This window comes from Leptonychotes weddellii, chromosome 5 (genome assembly GCF_054177405.1).
Source record: "Leptonychotes weddellii isolate Sample4059 chromosome 5, ASM5417740v2, whole genome shotgun sequence".
Taxonomy (NCBI): Eukaryota; Metazoa; Chordata; class Mammalia; order Carnivora; family Phocidae; genus Leptonychotes; species Leptonychotes weddellii.
In genome coordinates this window covers 97,823,714-97,842,534 of record NC_138373.1, presented here as the reverse complement: position 1 = coordinate 97,842,534, position 18,821 = coordinate 97,823,714, and the positions used below count along the sequence as shown (strand labels likewise).

The window sequence follows — 18,821 nt, the reverse complement described above, 5'->3', positions numbered from 1 at the left end:
ACTATTGGAAACCTTCAAAGACTTGGATCTTGTTTAAATGCCATTAAATGCCATTAAAATTCCATTGCTGGAGAAAAATGCCATTACTGGGAATTATTCTGTTTGTTATCAAAACTTAGGGAAAACTTTAAAGATATATTTTCATATCAGCTGATAGCCAGCTTCTCTAGTCAATCCCTAGAAACACATAAGCATAGTGCTCTAGGGTTATTTTTTTTCCATCTTCTTTTAATTAGATTACATCATTGGACCACTTTTTCCTTAACACCCACATAAAAATTCTTAATATTTTCGTAAGGACTGTATACTGATCATGAACACCCGCTTTCTAAATCAACTTCCTTCTTCATTCTACAAGACAATGACTTTCAGAATAAAATATATAGAGAGAGAGTCCTAGGTGGTATTATTTACTTGTCCTAGAGTCAAAAGTTGAATGTTTTATACTATGCAAATTTGGTAATGGCCAATGTTACCACATATAAGCAATAACATGGTAAGTTTCTTTGGACAGTATGGTCAATGGGTTACCATAGTAAGCTTGATCTCTGGATTTTTAGTGTCAGAGATATTTATGATTCTAAGTAGCACCAGGCATGGCTATTTAAGGTAAAAGAAAACAGCAAGGGCATGGTTCCAGTTGCTTAGTAAACAATTGTAGGAAGATGTTTATTAAAGCTGGCTCTCAAGTGACAGATAAATGCATAGTTCTGTTATGCATGCTAAATTCAGCATGCTGCAAGCTTAAAAGCAGATAGATCAAAACGAGAGATTTTAAAAATCATAAAGACAAAATACAGCTATGTCAGTATATGACAGGAAAATAATTTTGCCTTAAAAGTGATCTCCCCTAACCTCCTCAAGAACATGTAACCACAATTTATGGAACTAAATTAAAAGCACGTTGGGTGTATTCCATTTTTTAACTCATCTGGCACCAAGTTAAAAAAATTAAACGGGCTGTTGTTAAACTAAGATACAAGTGAATCCCTTTATTACAAACAAAAAACTACATCACATAATTACTGATATATAATTTATATTTATTAATGTATGATGTTTAATTCTTAAAAAAACAAAACAAAAAACAAAAAAAAATGCACACACAAAACAAGCTACTTGAATAGATTCTTTCATGCACATCTTTTTCTACCTCACAAGGTTCTGCTGCATGATTTTTAGAGGAGTTCCCTTATTCAGGGTTGGCATATGTTTTTCAATTTTCATTGTCCAGAGCCATATTTACAGAAAGATGTACAAATATTGCAGATAGTAGGCTGTACAACTCTCACGTGATTAAAACTTCAGTTCCTTGGTTTTCTAGCGCTTTGTGTAAATGCCAATAAATTTGAGAGTTCACCCAACTGCGCCTCTTAACCTTTGTTCCCATAGGTGAAGGGCAGGATATTTAATCAAGTAGCAATTTATCTTTAATTAGGAAAACATAATTAGGTATTATCATCTAATTGCAATTACTGGTTGGAGAAAGCCACATTTCACAAGTAGTGACCCATGCTGGATTATCATTCTCCTCATACTGAATTTTGAATCTGTATTTGTATTTGGCAGATAGCCAAAACAAATTCAAAGGTTATCACCAGGCCTCTGTGCAATCCTGCTGTCAAAGTCACCAACTCCACTGCTGAATAGGAAACAAGAGATACTTCCTAAGCCACATCACGGCTATATCTGTTTCCTGCTAAGACATCAAATGTAGATCAAAATAACTGTATACAAAAAAACCCATGTGAAGTAGGTTCGAGGACTGTTCCACACTTCAGTTCTGGTACAGTTAAAAACAGTTTAATGTCTCAAGGCACCACTATGGTTGAACATCAGATACACGGGTAATCAGCTAATCGTCTACTATGCTGTAAAGTCAGTAAATAGCTTGTGCAATTGTGAAAAGCAATCTCTAGAGGACGTTAGATATACAGTAGGCACGTGTATTATAATACAAATAGAAAACAATGAGTCCTAGAAAAAGCATGTTGAGCACCGTTGTGGCATTGTTTGTGTTTCTCTACCTAACACTACGTAAACCTTACATTTACAAAAGGAAAGACTAACCTTTTTAAAGTTACACTCAAGTTTGCTTTTTGCGCTATCTCCAATTAAGGGAATCTAGTTCGTAGGCGTACTTTTAGAAGTCGTTGGGTCTGGATCAGCTTCTGTCGTGCTGGTAGATTCGTTCAAGTGCGAGCTCAAGTTTTCTGATGTGAGGTGGGAAGACTTATAGACAATCTCGTTGAAGTCGGACCTGATGCAGACCAAGGGAGGATCGCTCAGTGGGTCTTCCACTGAGGCCTGTGTGTTTTCTCGAGTGATTCCCATGTCCTTGCTATGTTCTGACGGTGATTTTCTTTTCATGCGAGTGTAAGTTTTGTCTTGATTCTCCATGCCTTGCTCATTTTTCAAAAACCGTCCAAAGAACCAAATGAAGAATCCAAACCACACAAAAGCTATTAAACTTGGAACAAAAGCCAGACACTTGACATCAAGGCTAGCCCCTATGAACCTGCTGTGTAAGAACATATCTCCTTCAACATAGGTTTTGTTAGTCTGAGGGTTAGTGTGATTGGACCTCCATTCCCAGGAAAGTTTGGTTCTGTTCAAATCCTTTAAACTTTCTGAGTCTTTCACTGTGTATATCTTCTGCCCTGGGCCAATGTACTGTCCGTATTCATGAGGCTTATAAAATATTTGGTTCTTCCACATATTAAGATCCAAAATTAAGACGAGAAAGATAATTCCATAGTTAAACCATTTACCTGCATAAAAAAAAAACAAAAGAAATACGCATATTAGTCAAAGACCTATGAAATTGCAATAGGGCTTTCTCCAATAAAATGGAGATAATGGCGTACAAGTATAAAGTGTTAATGTTTTAGGCCTGTTAGCAATTTTTTGAGATGGCTATGCTGCCATTAAGTGAATTGACAAAGGATATTTCCTAATTGTATTCTAGACACCTGAAAATATGACTGTGGGTCCCAGAGTCAATAGTTTATGCTACTTACACTAACCAGATTAAGCCTCCTTGTTTTATAGACACTGCAGCTGTATTCAAATTTGGTTCCATGTAGGTTATTCTCTAGAACATTTCAGTTAATGTTTAAAAACAAAGTTCTAATGAAGTTCTTAGAAAAGTCTAACATATGATTGAACATCTCTTACAGTTGTATAATTATGTGTAGGCAAGAAATAAATCACTTTGCAATGCAAACACAGCAGTATATCAATTGAATTCACATTGTTGTTTGTAGGTGACCTGTTGATTAAACCATTCAGATCAATAATTTTCGAGCATTCAAGACTTTAAGAATAATTGCATCAAATTCTCATTGAACAGAATCCATTTATCAGACATATAAATACAACCAAAGCTGACAAACTGCTTTAGAAGACACAATTTGAAGAGGTTGTTTATTACAATTTCTTTGTAGTAGTTAAAATTTTCATACAAGTAAGACATTTCTTAGAGACATGTTATCTAATATAAACGCTGAAGATGCTGGGGAAAATGGAATAAAAACTGAGGGCTGTAGAATTATCTGCAGAAAGGATTTTGGAGGAAGTAGCAATTCGTGTGGTCCTTGAAAGAAGGACAGAGAATAGTCTGGAAAATGGTGCATTTCTTTTAGTGTATGTTTTTATTATGCTGCAGATAAAATAGCATACAGGAAAAGATGAGGTGATATGAAAGAGAGGGGTGAGAGGAGAGAGAAAGAAAATAATGGAGAATATTGTAGGAAGAGAATGCAGGAGAGGAACGAGAGACAAGTGAATTGAAAAAGTTCTGAGGTTCTCATCCAATATTAAGGAGGCAATAGCTAGTAGCTTCCACGATGGAAAGCAAGCTGAGAGAGTAGCTTCCAGTGCTTCTCTGTTGCAGGAGATATATACTCTCTTGCTGCAAACTACATGTGCTATGAAGCCAGACTGGATGGTGAGGAAGACAGGTCCTTGAATTTGCATGACTGACCATCACCTTCTTGACTCACAAAGGTCCCTTGGAGAAACCTGTACTCGCTCTAGGTCATTTTTATTAACTCATGAATAGGGCAGTCCCTCATAAAGTGGTCCCTGTATCTAGGGTAACAGGATATCAGAAACCACTGCTAAGCAGCATCACAGAATCAGGGAGAAGAAAGGAACTCTCAGTGAGCTTGGAGTAAGGTGCTATTCTGGTGGGAAAAGATGGTCAGAGAATGTTAATAGACAAGGGAAAAAGATAAAATCAGTATAAAAATTGAAGTGAATATACACTGATCAAATTAAAAAGAAACCCTGAGGATAGGAGGAGCTCTTCCCCAAACTTCCTACATTATTTTCCTCCCACCTAAGTTGAATGGTGCTGGGTGGGTTTGACCACCACACTTTGACACTAAAGAATCACTTTATGTTATTTCCCATGTGACCTGGAGTCTGAATATTTAGATGAGAGGGAGGAGGAGCAAATTAAAAAGGTATTGCAGGACATCAGTTAATGGGTTATCATCACCCCTCTCGAACACATCTTTACCGATCTGTGAGAGGGAGAACCACAGTCACAAAAAACTGCAGGCTAGAAATCAGCAGATGAAGCTCATCCAGACACTTAACTTAAATAATACAACCTTGGGTTACCTGTTTAACCTCTCCAGACCTCAACAGTTTTATTTTCAAATTGAGGAAACTGAACCGATGACTTATTGTTCTATGATTCTGTCCTCTTCCCCCAAATCCTTCTACTTATTAGCTATGTGAATTCAATTTTTTATTCGGTGAAATAGAGAATAATATCAACGTAACTACCTCAAAGGATGATTGTGAGGAAGAAATGAGAAATTATATTTGAAGGTTCTCTGAAATATATTAAATTTGCCAAAAATGTAGAGGAATATTATTTCTGTAATTTCTTTCTTCTATGTCTTCAATCCAGTTAGTATAGGATCTTGGTGATAGAAGGACAGAAGAACATGTAAGGGTTTGCAAAAAAGATATATCCTAAAGGTGATCAAATGTCTCACTTTGGATAAAACAGCAGGAATCACTGAGCACTGACATCATTGGGTAGATATAACTGGACCAGTTATCTAAGAGGACTCAGTGTGTAGTTATATGTAAACATGCTTTGTGAATCAGCATATTTAACATGTTAACATTCTTAGCAATTGGTAATTTGTCTACAACTTGCAGGAGAATGGTCCTGGGACTAGGTCATTTATATACACAAATTTTGAAGATAAAGAACAGGAAGTAGCATTCCCCACTCCCCCCACCCCCCGCCCCCCGGCAGACAGGCCATGTCAGGGTGGAAAAGTGCAGAGGGGAGAGAACAGAGGCAGGTTCCCTACTGACATCCCATTTCTTTCCTTCTGTGGATGTAGCCCTGTCTCTACCCCTCCTACCCCCCTGTCAAAGCCAGTCAGCTGAACCTTGAAGCTGGTAAAAATGCAGAAGAATGGCTCTTCTTAACTTTTTGTTTGTTTCCAGCCCACCTGACACAAACTGCTGGTCCATTTATGCATTTGCACAGAGGAAGGATGGTCATCTTTGGCTAACATCCTTCCTTCTATTTTCCCACAGTGCTTTGTTACTTTTGTAATGCTTTCTCCTCTTTAAAAAATTACTTTTGCCCTATGAGATGTGGCAAACCAGAAAGCAAAATCACACGAGACAACTCAACATCACTGTTCTTGTCTATCAAGTGAGGGGGTTGAGCTATTGATCCTTCAGGTTTCTCCCCAGCCCTAAAAATCTCTTTGATGAGTCTGTGAAATAAACATCACCTAAATCTTAACGTTTAATAATGGGCCAGGAAATCTCACCATTGGAGCAAAAAAGATGGAATACACGATTTCATGCAGAGAAAGCTTTCCTTTAAAAATTGTATATTCTGAGAAACACTATTTACCATAAAAAATAAATTTGAGTCCCTGAAATGACCCACATGGAAAGGATATCAAACACAAAAAGGGAAAGAATAGAAATGCTCTCTTGCCATTTCCCAAGTGTGTTGTTGTGAATGTACAATCAACCATAACAAGAGGTTTAGTATTTCAGCATTAATCATAGGAGAGATTTTGCATTTTCCCCAGTTGTTTCAACTACATAGCATAATGTAAATCAGCAAGAAGGGACGGTAAGAATCCATACATTATTTCTATTAATCTCCTTGTTGAAATAGCTCACTGTCTCCTTTAATGAGAAATCACTGCATGGTGTTGGTGGGATTACCTCTCTCTTGTATTTTGTGCCTTTAATGAATCCTACCGATTGTCAAAAAGATATTATAATGGTAATTTTATCTTTTTACATTGTGGGAGATTATAGAATCCTGGGCTAGTTGGTTTTAAAAGGATTCTCCATTAAATATCACCATCACTTGGCATAGGAAATGACAATAATTTGGAGGAAAATGTAATTTTTTCAACTAAGGATAAAAGAGTATAAAGTGCTGATATTTCCATCATATAAGAAGGCTTTCGTTATTCAGATATGCAATTATAATATTAAAAAAATTTTTTACTCAGTAGAGTTGCCAGTTAGCATTGAGACTGAGCTGTGCTGTGGGCACCTTCATACCAAATGAGTGCCACCACTTGGCCAGACTCTGGCATCCGGTGCAGATACATGGAATAGTCATGCTCCACAAAGCCTTTTAATACCCATTATGGGATAGCAAGCAACCATGGCCTTGAAAAAGATAAATGTTGGATAATTAAAGAAATAACAGTTTGCTGTAACAGGCTTCTTGGCCATATTCAATGTCCTTTCATTCCAGACATGAGCCGTGAAAACAGGGCTCACTAAGTTAGCATCTCTTTAAGTAACTCCTGTGTAATTTAGGGCTATCTGGAAACCACATTAAGTGCTTGGGTCATAAGAAGAACATTTAGTAAACTGAAGATATTTACTAAAAAATTTATGAATTAACAAGAGCTATTTGAGTTAGTAAAGCATCATCTTAAGACTTAAAAGCAAATGAATATAGCTTCTCTAAGTGCCTCTCTTGTCATTGTCATTTCCTAAATGGGACATAATCCAACACGATGAGTAGAGAGAGGTAGAAACTTGGCGATGATACAAGGAGAAGGGAAAGCCATGGGGTTATACTGAATTAGGTGACCATTAGACTCTGACTTTCTTGAGATTAGGAATTGTGTCATGTTTGTTTCTGTATTCCCCAGATCCTAGCTTAGTTTTAGACACATATTAATTCAGAAAATGTCCGTTAACCAATAGGTAAACCCTGAGATAATGTGTCCAGACAATCCAAGGAGTAAAGTTATAGTCTTTCAAATCAAATACATGTGTCACAGTGATCTGGTGAATTATAGGATACTGCTAAAGTCAGATATAATTTGGAAAACTGGGAAAAGCAAAATATTCATATTTCGGAGATTAGAATTCATTATATATTTCAAGTCTCTCTTCTGGCAGTAAAGACAATTCCGAAGAGTGTGTGAGTTTTATCACAAAAATCCTCATATATGCACAAATGAAGACAGGACACCTCAGTTTGAACACAGCAGGCCAGCTCAGGGGCAGCCAGGGCTGACAGGCTTTGGGCAAAGCATCCATGGCCTTGAAGAAGATGAGTTTTGGACAAATATGAGGAATCGCTGCTTTATGTAGAAATAAACATAGTTAACTCTTAGAGCTGTATAAATGTGTTGAAAATAGAAACTGCTTCAGGAAAGGTTTAGAAAAATTCACAACTGAGAGACTAGCAAGAGGTCCTTGTGTACCCTGGGTAAATTCATGATCTTCGGAGACTGTCACAGTGAACAGGATGCATCATATTTCCCTATAACAAGCCCCTTGTTAATTCTGTCGGACAGAATATTCTGGATGAACCACTGGCCTGCCCTCCCCAGCACTTCCCACGATCCGACTGACACAGGAGGGCTCTTTAAAAAACAATCTCTGGGAACTCATTTGCCAGAAATCATGCACCTATGGAAATAAAACAGAGGGGTTTTATTCATTATTTTCCACACTCTTGCCATTGTAAGGCACCTGTGCCCTCACAGGCTCAGGAAGCTGAAACAGAACACAGACACGATGGAGGTTTGTTTACTTCTACATTTTCCTTTTTTGCCGAAAGGGTTCCCGTGGGCATCATCGTGCCAAAAGAGTGAATTCTCTCCTCACAGATGCACAGGCCTTCCTTCTGGCCTTTCCCTCAACCCCCTCCTAATTTACTCAGATGATGGCCACCAATGGGACACTTCCTTTGTCTGGCTGGGATGACAGATGGCAGAGCTTCCGCCGGGATTGGCATTAATAGGACTCAGAGGAGCTTCCGAGAGTGAATTGAGAGGCCATTCCTCTCTCGCCTCCAGAGACTTAGTACATCACATTTCGAATCCATCTTTGCACTCACCTCATAGGTAAAAAGGAAGAGGCCAGAGGAAATAATTACACGGTTACATTTAGCATTTATGTTTAAGAGAAGAACAATGGGCTTGGGCTAAAAGTACTGATGTGACCTAATCACTATTTATCCCCTTTGTTACTGAAGTCAAAATTCCCAGAAAAAAATATTTTAACACACCCTTGGATAGAGATGATTTATTTTTATAAGCTGCAGCCCAGCTTATAAAATGAAAGCTCATACACATGGCAGCAAACCATCTGTCAAGGGGGATCCAGATGAGCTAAACAGATGCAACAATTCAAGTCATTTCTGAAATGCATAAACAAAACTAGCATGGAATCAGGATTAGAAAATACCCAAATCCTAAATGCTTTTAAAATGTCAATGGGAACTCATCAGTGTCAGATAACCCTCTACATACACAGCTCTTCATTGGAAGAGAGATTTTTTTTTCCATTCTTAGCCTTCTCCTTCTTGACTCAGAACAGTAGATAACAGTAGAGAATTCAGAATAGTGGATAAATAATAAGAGCCCCCTCTCAGGCTACCTAATATTTTTGAATTAAATAGGAAAACAAACTCTGGCAGGACTCTGAAAGCAAAAGCTGCAGGTAAAAGTAGTGAGAGTTTACTGAGTGCTTACCAAATGGCAGTGTTTTAAGTGCCTTGTACATATTAATTTAAATCTCACAACAACCCTATGGGACAAGAACCTTACTGTCCCCATTTAACAGATGAGAAAACTGAGCCTCTAAGAGGTTAAGGAGCTTGACAAGGGCCACACCAACAGTCAGTGGCTGAGCCAGAGTCCAGGCACCAAACCATTACATTCCATTTTCTAAGCATGCACTGAACGTCATTTCCAGAGCACAGAGAAATGATAGTTGAGGCCATGGTGGAGCCATCTTTGAACCCAGGAGAACCCTAGCAGTTTCTGCAAGACTCTTCTAGTACAGAACAAACACAGGCAGAGAAAGCAATAGATGGAGCTGTCTGGGGGTCCACAGGATCCCTTCCCACCCCTGACTTCAGTTTCCTCTGTGGTCACCCAGATGTTTCCCATCATACTCTGCTTTGGGACCTCATTTCTTAGCCCCAGCTCTGAACTTTCCAGCTCCCAGCAGGACTCTCTAGCATGTGCCCTTCTCACTAGTACCCCATTTCTATTTGAATTTTCATTCTGCCCCTTGGCTTTTGATCTTAAGAGTTGCATATGGAAATAAATTAAAGCTGGGATGAGAGAAATTTTGATGGTAGAAAGTGTTTCTCAGCAGCAGTGTTGGTCAAAGAGAGGGCCTCTGGCAGCATGCGTAGGCATCACTGGCGATGCTTAAGAGAAGGCTGGCTCCCAGGCTCCACCTCCTACCTCAGGCATCTGGCTCTGCACATGAGGCTGATGGATCTTTTTAACAAATTCTCCAGGTGATTCTCATACACACTGAAATCTGAGAACCACTGGCGATGGATATAGAGAGTTTCATGCTTAATAACCCAGTGATAATACTATATTTACTCATCAAGAAAAGCACTGAGTTTCCCTACAAAAAGAAGCAGAACTTGGAGGAGCTGATAAAGTTAGCATTTGTAGTTGACTTGGGAATTTGCAGGCTACTGACAACTGAGCATATTAAAATACAACACGTACCATGTTTTTGGAAATTTTATCTAGGTTTCCCCAGAAACAATTATCTTACAAAGTCAGATAAAAAAAAAAGGCCCTTTCACAGGAGACTCGCTGCTACTTCAGAGTGTCCTCAGCCACATCTTCAGCAATTAACAGAACAAAGAGAGTCACAGAATAACACAAGAGGGGAGCAGTTTAGACTTTCTTCAGCCTCCAAACCTGCCACCATTTTCCTAGAATTTTTTATCATGGATCTGGGGCGGTGCATGATCATCCTACCATAAATTGGGTTTAAATTGTTTATAGTGGAACTTTACACCCCAAAGCCCACCTGTACCCTATTTTATTTTGGATTAAAACTCCAGAATCCTCAGAGGTCTTCCAGGCAGATCCAGGAACCCAATCATTTGCACGGCCCATCGCAGGGAGACAGCCCGGCTTCACCTGTGGCTTCTCCAGCACCAAGGAGCAGTTCCCAATGGCCATCACCTGGGGTGCTTTTCTAAAGTCCCATTCCCTGGCCTTGGCCCAGAATTCTTGAGTTGGAACTATTAGGAATGGGGCCCAACAATGTGTTTATAAATATATATCTCGAATGGTATGATTTTCAGCATCATTTGGCAAAGACTGCATCGGAACCTTAACTACAATGTATTTCCACCTTCTCACAACTGTTATTAATGTGCAGTTTCCATTCCAAGAACTTAGCCAGTCTTTCTTCCTTTTAAGTTTCTAGAAAATAATACATGGTGGAATAAAGGTTTTAGCTCAACTGCATAGGAGGCTTTATCTCGAAGCTAATTACACTGAAGCTTCAAGGACTCCTGTATGCGTGTCCTTCTTCCAAGGCACTGAAAGTAATTTTTAGTCGTAATTTTGCTTTTATATTCTTAACTAGAGCATTCCGGATTGGGTAAGCTTTGGGCACCACAGAACCTGAACCTGTCCCTGTCCATAAATGATAGCATATATGACAAAGCCCTGCCAAATAGCCCCAAATTAAGTATTTTTTAAAAATATTTTATTTATACATTTGAGAGGGAGAGAGACAGAGAGAGCACAAGCCGGGTGAGAAGTAGAGGGAGAGGGAGAAGCAGACTCTCTGCTGAGCCAGGAGGCTGACATGGGGCTGGATCCCTGGACCTGGAGATCATGACCTGAGCCAAAGGCAGACGCTTAACCGACTGCCACCCAGGCGACCCCCAAATTAAATACTTTTAACAGCTTGATTTTTTTCTTACCAACGGGTTGCTCTGAATATTCCACCCCCCTTTTAACCTGATAGTATGCACTGCAGCGGTACATTTTTGACGGGGATTCTGATATTCAGAGATAATATTAGTGCCATGGTGGCCTGGGACAAGAGCTGATAGCAAGAACAGATGGTCCACGCAAAAGCCCACCCAAAGCGACATGATGATGCCACTTTGAGAAGTCCGAGAGGGGAGCATGCTGCAGAGATTAAGTGGGGACTCTGAAACCACACTATGTGACCTGAACTCAAATTGATTGATTTACCCAGTGAATTTAATAGATGGGCCTCATTCATTTTAAATAGGAAAAGAAACCTGCTGCATCTTCCCTATTCATGAACTCATTCTCCAGTTTAGGAAGGTCGCCTCATGCTCAAAGCAAAAACCAGCCTTCAAGTTGGGAAGCAAAGGTTTTTTGCAAGACTCAGATGTTCACATTTTCTGTGCTCGGGCTATTTTTACGCAGCAGCACAGACAGTAGTGTAAGCACGGATTTCTTCAGCAGTTTTTATTATAGCAGGTGTGGGATCCTAAGCCATTGTCCTTAAAACACACACACGTTCACTACGTACATTTGAACAGCTTGGGAGCTAACGCCACCCTTTATGTGATCATTTAGCTGTCTGCCTCTGGTTAGGAGAGAAAAAAAAGGTATAAAACAGAACTTCAGGAAGACCTTTTTCAGATGAGAATGACTGAGATGTCATGAAGGAATATTATAATAAATCATAACGGAGCCGTTTCAAAAGGAGGGCATCTCTGCAAATGAAAGAATCTGAGGATCTGCAAGAGACTCACCTGAGAGAAACATGAGCTCTGCCAGAGAAGGAGGTTTTGATCAAATGAGAAGTGGCCTAACTCCCTAAAGGCACAGGGTCTGACTGGTGCTCTCGGATACCACTGTTCCAATCTCAGCAGTAACTGAGGAACGCGGTGTAAAGGGTGTCAATGGTGAAAAAACATACCGAGCTGTATGTCGTGAGGAAGCAACTAACCTCATGAAGAAAACCAAGGTGGAGGGGTATCTGGAGCATGGCAGAGATCGCTAACTATCCACGCCAAAACTGTGGCCTCCCGCGAGAACAGCAGATGCGACACCGCAGTGGCTGCCCAAGCATGGACCACATTTCCTCCTTGACTCTGAGTAGGGCTATCTGATGAGCTACTGCCAGTGAAATGTGACTAGAGGGTATATGTCTTTCCCCCATGTCAAGGTGATTAAGAAAAAGATAAGCCTTCTTCATCCTCTTCTCCATTCTCGCCATTCCCATTTGCCTGCTGGATGTTGAAATCCAAATGACTAAAGCCGCTCGGAGCCTTAGTCCCAGAATGATAGTTTGGAACCCCCAACTGACCCAGAACCACCTTGCACTATTAAGTGAGTGAGAAATAAAACTAGATGTATGCATGCCTCTAAAATGTTACCACTTGCTTTTTTATAGCAGCTGGTATTACTCTAAGTAGGAGACAATCAGATCGTGTTTAAAGTTACAGCATACCTGTTATGTGAATACGATATTCCTCCTTGAAGATCTTTTGGAAGAAAGGAATCTTGAACTGCATGTGAGGAGTGTGCAACCCAGGAAGATTTACATCAACATTTCCCATAAAATGTGGGAATTCCCAGTCCTGTCAAAGAAAATCAACATAAAAACATATTTGTGATTTGTTTCGTTCCTAAGCAGCAAAACACCAAAAATTGACTTTTTACAAGCACTTATTTTAAAATCATTTAAATGCAGCAAGCTGTTGGATGTATCTGTTTCATTCCATGATGGTTATTTTATGTACATTAGGTAGTTGTGTGCATTCAAAATCAAAATTAAGTCATAACTTACATCCTCAGATTTTCTCTTTAATGTGGTAATAAGAAACCAATGTAGAATTGATTTGCATCTATACATGTTTCTCTCATTCTGGAGAACTGATCTTAAATTTTTATAGGAAGGAAGAGATCCATATTTTATAAATATGTGGTAATTTTGTTACATTTTGTTTCACTACCTTTAAAAAATATGAACCCCATAATACTATGTTTTGTGCAAGAAGACAAAGTAAAGAGGATCTAATTCACTTAATCAAGTTTTTCAAGTCACATCCAAGAGCCTTTTATTAATCACCTCTGCTAGTAACTACATGGAGTGGAAAAATGCCAAAGACTCTTGTTCTGTTCTCTTGCAATTTAGCATCAATTTGAACCAAATGATGGAGGGCCTGACGTGCTAGCATGAGAGATGAACGATGAATTAATTCCCAAATTGTCTTAGTTATTTTCTTGTTGTAAGGCAAAATCAGGAGGGATGACCCTCCCTCTCATAAGGAAGGGAAACAGATGCAAATGAGGATATTTTTAGGTGTCTCATCTGCTCTTGGTTTTTGGATACAGCACCGAACTAAAGTTCACAGCTAGCATGTGAAGAAAAAAGAGACTAAATATGAAGAAACATTTGAGGTGGATGCATAGGCATTAATACACATATTTTCACTTTTAATAACTAAATAATCCCTAAAGTATCAGTCCTGTGTTTAGTGAACATCTTTAAAAATATTACTGAAAAAAGTAATGAACAAAATTTGAATTTCAGATTTCAGTATATTATTTCCACTTATTTAATTTATTTTTTTTAAAGATTTTATTTATTTGTTCGACAGAGAGAGACACAGTGAGAGAGGGAACACAAGCAGGGGGTAGTGGGAGAGGGATAATCAGGCTTCCCACCGAGCAGGGAGCCCGATGCGGGGCTCAATCCCAGGACACTGGGATTTTGACCTGAGCGCACGGCAGACGCTTAATGACTGAGCCACCCAGGCACCCCCATTATTTCAATTTAAAAAGTAAATTTTTCCAAGACTTCTATATATTCAGCTGATACAGATGTGCCAATAATAGAGTGCCTGAACATTATAGAGTTTCCATGTCCATTCCACTCCCCTTATTTATTTATTTATTTATTTATTTTGAGAGAGAGAAAGCAGGTGTGTGGGGTGGGGGGGAGCAGAGGGAGAGAGAGAATCTCAAGCAGGCTCCTTGCCCAGCACGGAGCCTGACATGGAGCTCGATATCACGACACTGAGATCATGACCTGAGCGGAAATCAAGAGTCAGACACTTAATCCATTGAGCCACCCTGGCACCCCACCATCCCCTTTCTGCTGAGAATTCTGGTCAAAGGAGAATAGGCTTCAGAGAAAAGGAACCTAGGTGGGTGGTAGTAACCAGGAAAGTTTTCAATGTCTATTAATTTCATGATCTATGGATCACTCCAAACTGCTAATAAGAAATAAAGAAACAAAAAGAAAAATGAAATGATACCACATCATCTTTTTCTATTGTTGTGTATGCAAATATCTTGTTGGTCTCACCTCTCCTTGCTTTTCATACATCAGCAGTAAATAGACATGTAATTTGGAAAATTCAGAAAACCCAAAGCATAAGCTGGATAATTTAGAACATTTGATCTAAAATATTAGAAGAAAATGGATTGGTAATACTTGTGAATTATTACATTTTATTAAAATGTATTTTCCTTTATTTTTCATCAACACCTTGCTCTTCTTATATTACTTGAAATACTATTGCTAAGAGAATTGGAATTGAATTTGGTCTTTTGCTAAAATATAACTGACATCTCCCATGAAAAATTATGCTTGACACATAAAGGGACTGATAACCAGAATATCTTTCACTTGCCCTAGATAAACAACACAAAGCATTATCAACAGAGCAATTCTCTTTTTTATTTCTTGGTTTAAGAAAGAGAATACTTCTTGGTCGTAATTGAGCAAGTATAGTACCTTCTTTTTGGAAAGATGTTCTTGGACTATTCTCATTTAGCTTTTTATTCCATGAGATGAAAGTTTTCTACTGGGTATGAAATTGGTTTTAGTTTGAAAGTAATCTCTAGAGATTTCTCGTAGAATGAGATCAAAACTTCATTCACCAAAAAATAGTTCCTCAAAGATTTCCCACCTATAGTTGGAGAATGAAAGATGAATTAAGGAAATGGGAGTGCAGATGAAAGAGAAGAGAAAGACTTGCTCCTTGTCTGGATGACGGCATTACTTTTTCCCTTTTTTTTTAAAGATGGGATCAGCTTAGGGAGTTTGGGGGAATGTATGATAAAAGTAGCTGGTGCCTTGTAAGAAAAGTTTTTGAAAAGAAGATTAATAAAAAAGATGATATATTCTCTTAGAGTCATCTGTTCTACATTATTTTTTATAATCACCATATTTTGGTTTTCAAAACTCTTTTCCTTAGTCTTGGAACTCCCCACCCCCCTCCTTCTCTCCCTGTTACTCCAGTGTTTGTCCTTCAGTTCCTACTCTGCATACTTCTCCGGACTCATTACTGGGTCAGTGTAAACTCTGGCCTCACTTGACTTAGACTGGGATGCTAATAATAATTGCTATCATTTGCAGGAAGTGTGGGGCTTGTCTTCACGGGCAGGGGTATCTGAGGCTGATGATACCCCAGGTATTTACTTAAAGGAGGTAAAAGGGGAGGAGGGGTGGTGTTCTGAATCTCCCTAGGCATCAGCTTCTTCATCTATAAATTGGGGTTAAATATAGCAACCTCACAGGCTCCTTGGGAGGGTGAGATAATGCCTGGACAGCAATGAGCAGGTGCTGGAGACAGAGGGAAGAGACAGGGAAATGGTCAACAAGCATGGCTGGTTTCCCCACATGATCCCAAGATCAAGGTTATCCTGAGAGTGAAGCAAAGGAAGCAGATGCGTCTGTTTTCAGAATCACACATAGGGCTGCTTGCAGGTCTGGGTGAAAAAGGTCGAAGGGCCTCTTCTCCTTTCTGCTCTCATCCACTGCACAGTGCTGGCCTCCTGGGGTCTCTGACTGGGACTTTGGTCAGAGTGGTGTTCTCCCAGAGGGCATTGGGAGCAGGACCGTAAGGAAGGAGCCTCTCTCAAGAGGCATGTAAGGTGACCTCATGAGGAGGATGGAAGAACAAGAGCAACTTGGTCTCTTATGCAATGTGGTGACACTGTTGAAACCTCCAGAAATACCTGTGGGGGACTTTAGTGGTGGGGAAGGGAGGCATTGCTACCCTGCAGACGGGAGCTGGTAAGCTAGCAACATGAGTAACTAAGAGCTGAGGAAATCTGTGGACATTGGGCATCAATTATCAAACACTCGCAATGTTCTAGCATCGTCCTAGGCTATAAATTTATATCTATGTACCAAATGGTCCCGAAAGCTTCCTATTACTAACCCATTTTACAGATGAGGAAATCTGTCTCAGAAAGGCTGTCACAAAATGCAGTTGTGATGCGGCAGAACACAGCCCAAAGAATAAATTCTCTCTGTCAGGCCATGCCATCTCTGTGAACAGCACTTACTGTGTTTTACTCCAAACTGGGATTATTTTGACCTGCTGCATCTGTTCTAATGGAGAATCACGATGATCATCCTTTCCTGCTTGTCTCCCACCAAAAGCCAGTTCCATGAAGAGATTTAAACTGCTTTTCCCACCCACCCCAAAGGGCTTTCATTTTTTTTTTTTTAATCTGACCTGGATTTGAACAAGACCAACTGTGACTCTTTCTCCACTAAGCAACTGTCCCAGGGACACTGGCTTCTAATCAGCCTGGGAAGAAGGGACATTTGACTAACAGGTGATTGCTATAAAATATTGAGATTCTCTTGACACCATAACTGGATGTACAGCGATTTTCATACACAGCTTGTATGTAAATGTTATGAGAATCATAGCTTTCTTTCCTGCCGCATAAATGTAAAATATATATTTGAACACAAGATGAGAATGTTAAGAGAATGACAAGGCAAGATGTGTTTAGCTACTAAGACCACAGTAGAGATAGGTTAATACTGTGCATATTATGAAATGCTCATTTATTTTGTTTTTTAAGAAATGTTATCAATATTTAGTAATTCAAAGCTTCCTTACTCCTTTCTGTTATTAAATCTAACAATCACTATAGAAGTCTATCACATTTGCAGTTCAGTGATGTGAGAATTATTTAGGCTTATCAGATCATACATGCTACTCCAGTTCTCATCAGTTCATGGTGATGAACAGACTTCCAACTTTATACCTTGCTTCATATAAGAAAGAGTTAATTTTCATTCAGATGGGCATATTTCCCATATCAATATAAATGAGCAGTGCCATAGTATATATCTAATCTTATTTCTTATATACTATGGCTTACTCTGCCTATCACAATAAAAACCGCATTTGGACACTGATGTCCATTGGATGTGTAATTTGGACTGATGCATCCAAATCTGATTCTGTCCAAATGTGGCCCTATCATTCATGGACCACATTTGGACAGAATTTCAAGGCAGCATTAAGTATATAGGCAAAATGGTCTCAGGATATGCTGGATTCATCATTCCCTCATGTTTTCTCATTGAGACGCATGCCTTGGGGCCAAGAAAAAGAAGTTGGTACTATGCAGAGGAACTCAAGCTTGAAACCAACACTGTTTTGAATTCCCCCACTAGCATTCAATTTCCCAAATCAAATGAAGAGACCTCATTTCTATTTAGAGAAGCGTTAGAGGATAAAAATGTAATAACACTGATTACCCTACAAAACGAAAGCCATGGTATCAGAACAAAAGTTGTATTTTTGGTGGGCCAAATATTGGCCATCTGTTTTTTTTAGGAAATTAAGAGAGAGATTAGGTTAGATTTTACTGAAAAGTACTGATAACCACTTAGAATAGAACTGACAATAGATTCTTAAATGTTAATAAAAAGTAGCAACATTTTTCAATGGAGTAAGTTCTGTATCTCCTCTTTAGACGCATTAGATTATTAAGCTTAAAATGATTTCAAAAGCGAATTTGACAGATATGCTCTGTTTTCTGTTTGTTAATCTCTATTTCTCCTCATATTTCAAAAACAAATTTAGTCCCATGAATATCCGAACATCAGTTCACCAAAAATTTCCCCAGCTTGTAAATGTCCTTAGCTTCTCTATGTTAGCAAGTGTCCTAGCAACAGGATTTTAGGTAACAGTGAGCCATGGTGGCCTGAAGAATTGTACTCATGCTTTAGGTGATATTATTGTTTCTTAATAACATTTCTTTCGGCAACTCTATCATTCTTCTAAATGGCAAAACTGCTGTAGTATCACTTGGCTGAGTGGCTGAGTAAATCCTTGAAAACCTTGACATATAGTAGATTTTGCTTATTTGTTTGTTCTTCCCCTGCCTCTCCCATTGAATGTAAGCTCCAGGGAGCTTACAGAAGTTTTTCCCTCTTTGTTCACTTGTCTATTCCCCACACCTGAAAGAGTGCTTAGCATATAGGAAGAACTCAAAAATTTGTTGAATTGATGAATGTAACTCTCTGAAAGTTAAACATGTACAACAATCCCTTTTTGACTTCATGTAAATGGCAACACAGAATGGATTTAGGTAAACAGAGGCAACACAACAAGTACTTGTTTTTGTGAAATATATTACACATCAATCTGAGACTCATTATTATGAAAAAAAAAATTGGTTGTTTTTTTCCCCCAATAAACTAGACATACTGCAAATATATGGAGAGTAACCCAAAGATTAAACCATTTGCCAAAGATCACA

General features: G+C 39.0%; 1 protein-coding gene across 5 annotated transcripts in view; it reads right to left on the bottom strand.

Moving 5' to 3' along the window:
- Positions 1-1,022: 1,022 nt before the first annotated feature.
- TMEM117 (transmembrane protein 117) overlaps positions 1,023-18,821 on the bottom strand; it is a 484,811-nt gene continuing 467,012 nt past the window's right edge. For all 5 annotated transcript variants that reach the window (XM_081821523.1, XM_081821521.1, XM_081821522.1 and 2 more), the window contains 2 exons: positions 12,745-12,874; positions 1,023-2,771 (listed from right to left, as the gene is read on the bottom strand). In XM_081821523.1, coding sequence (XP_081677649.1) covers positions 2,125-2,771; positions 12,745-12,874 — 777 coding nt within the window. In that variant the 3' untranslated portion in view covers positions 1,023-2,124. The remainder of the gene's footprint in view (positions 2,772-12,744; positions 12,875-18,821) is intronic.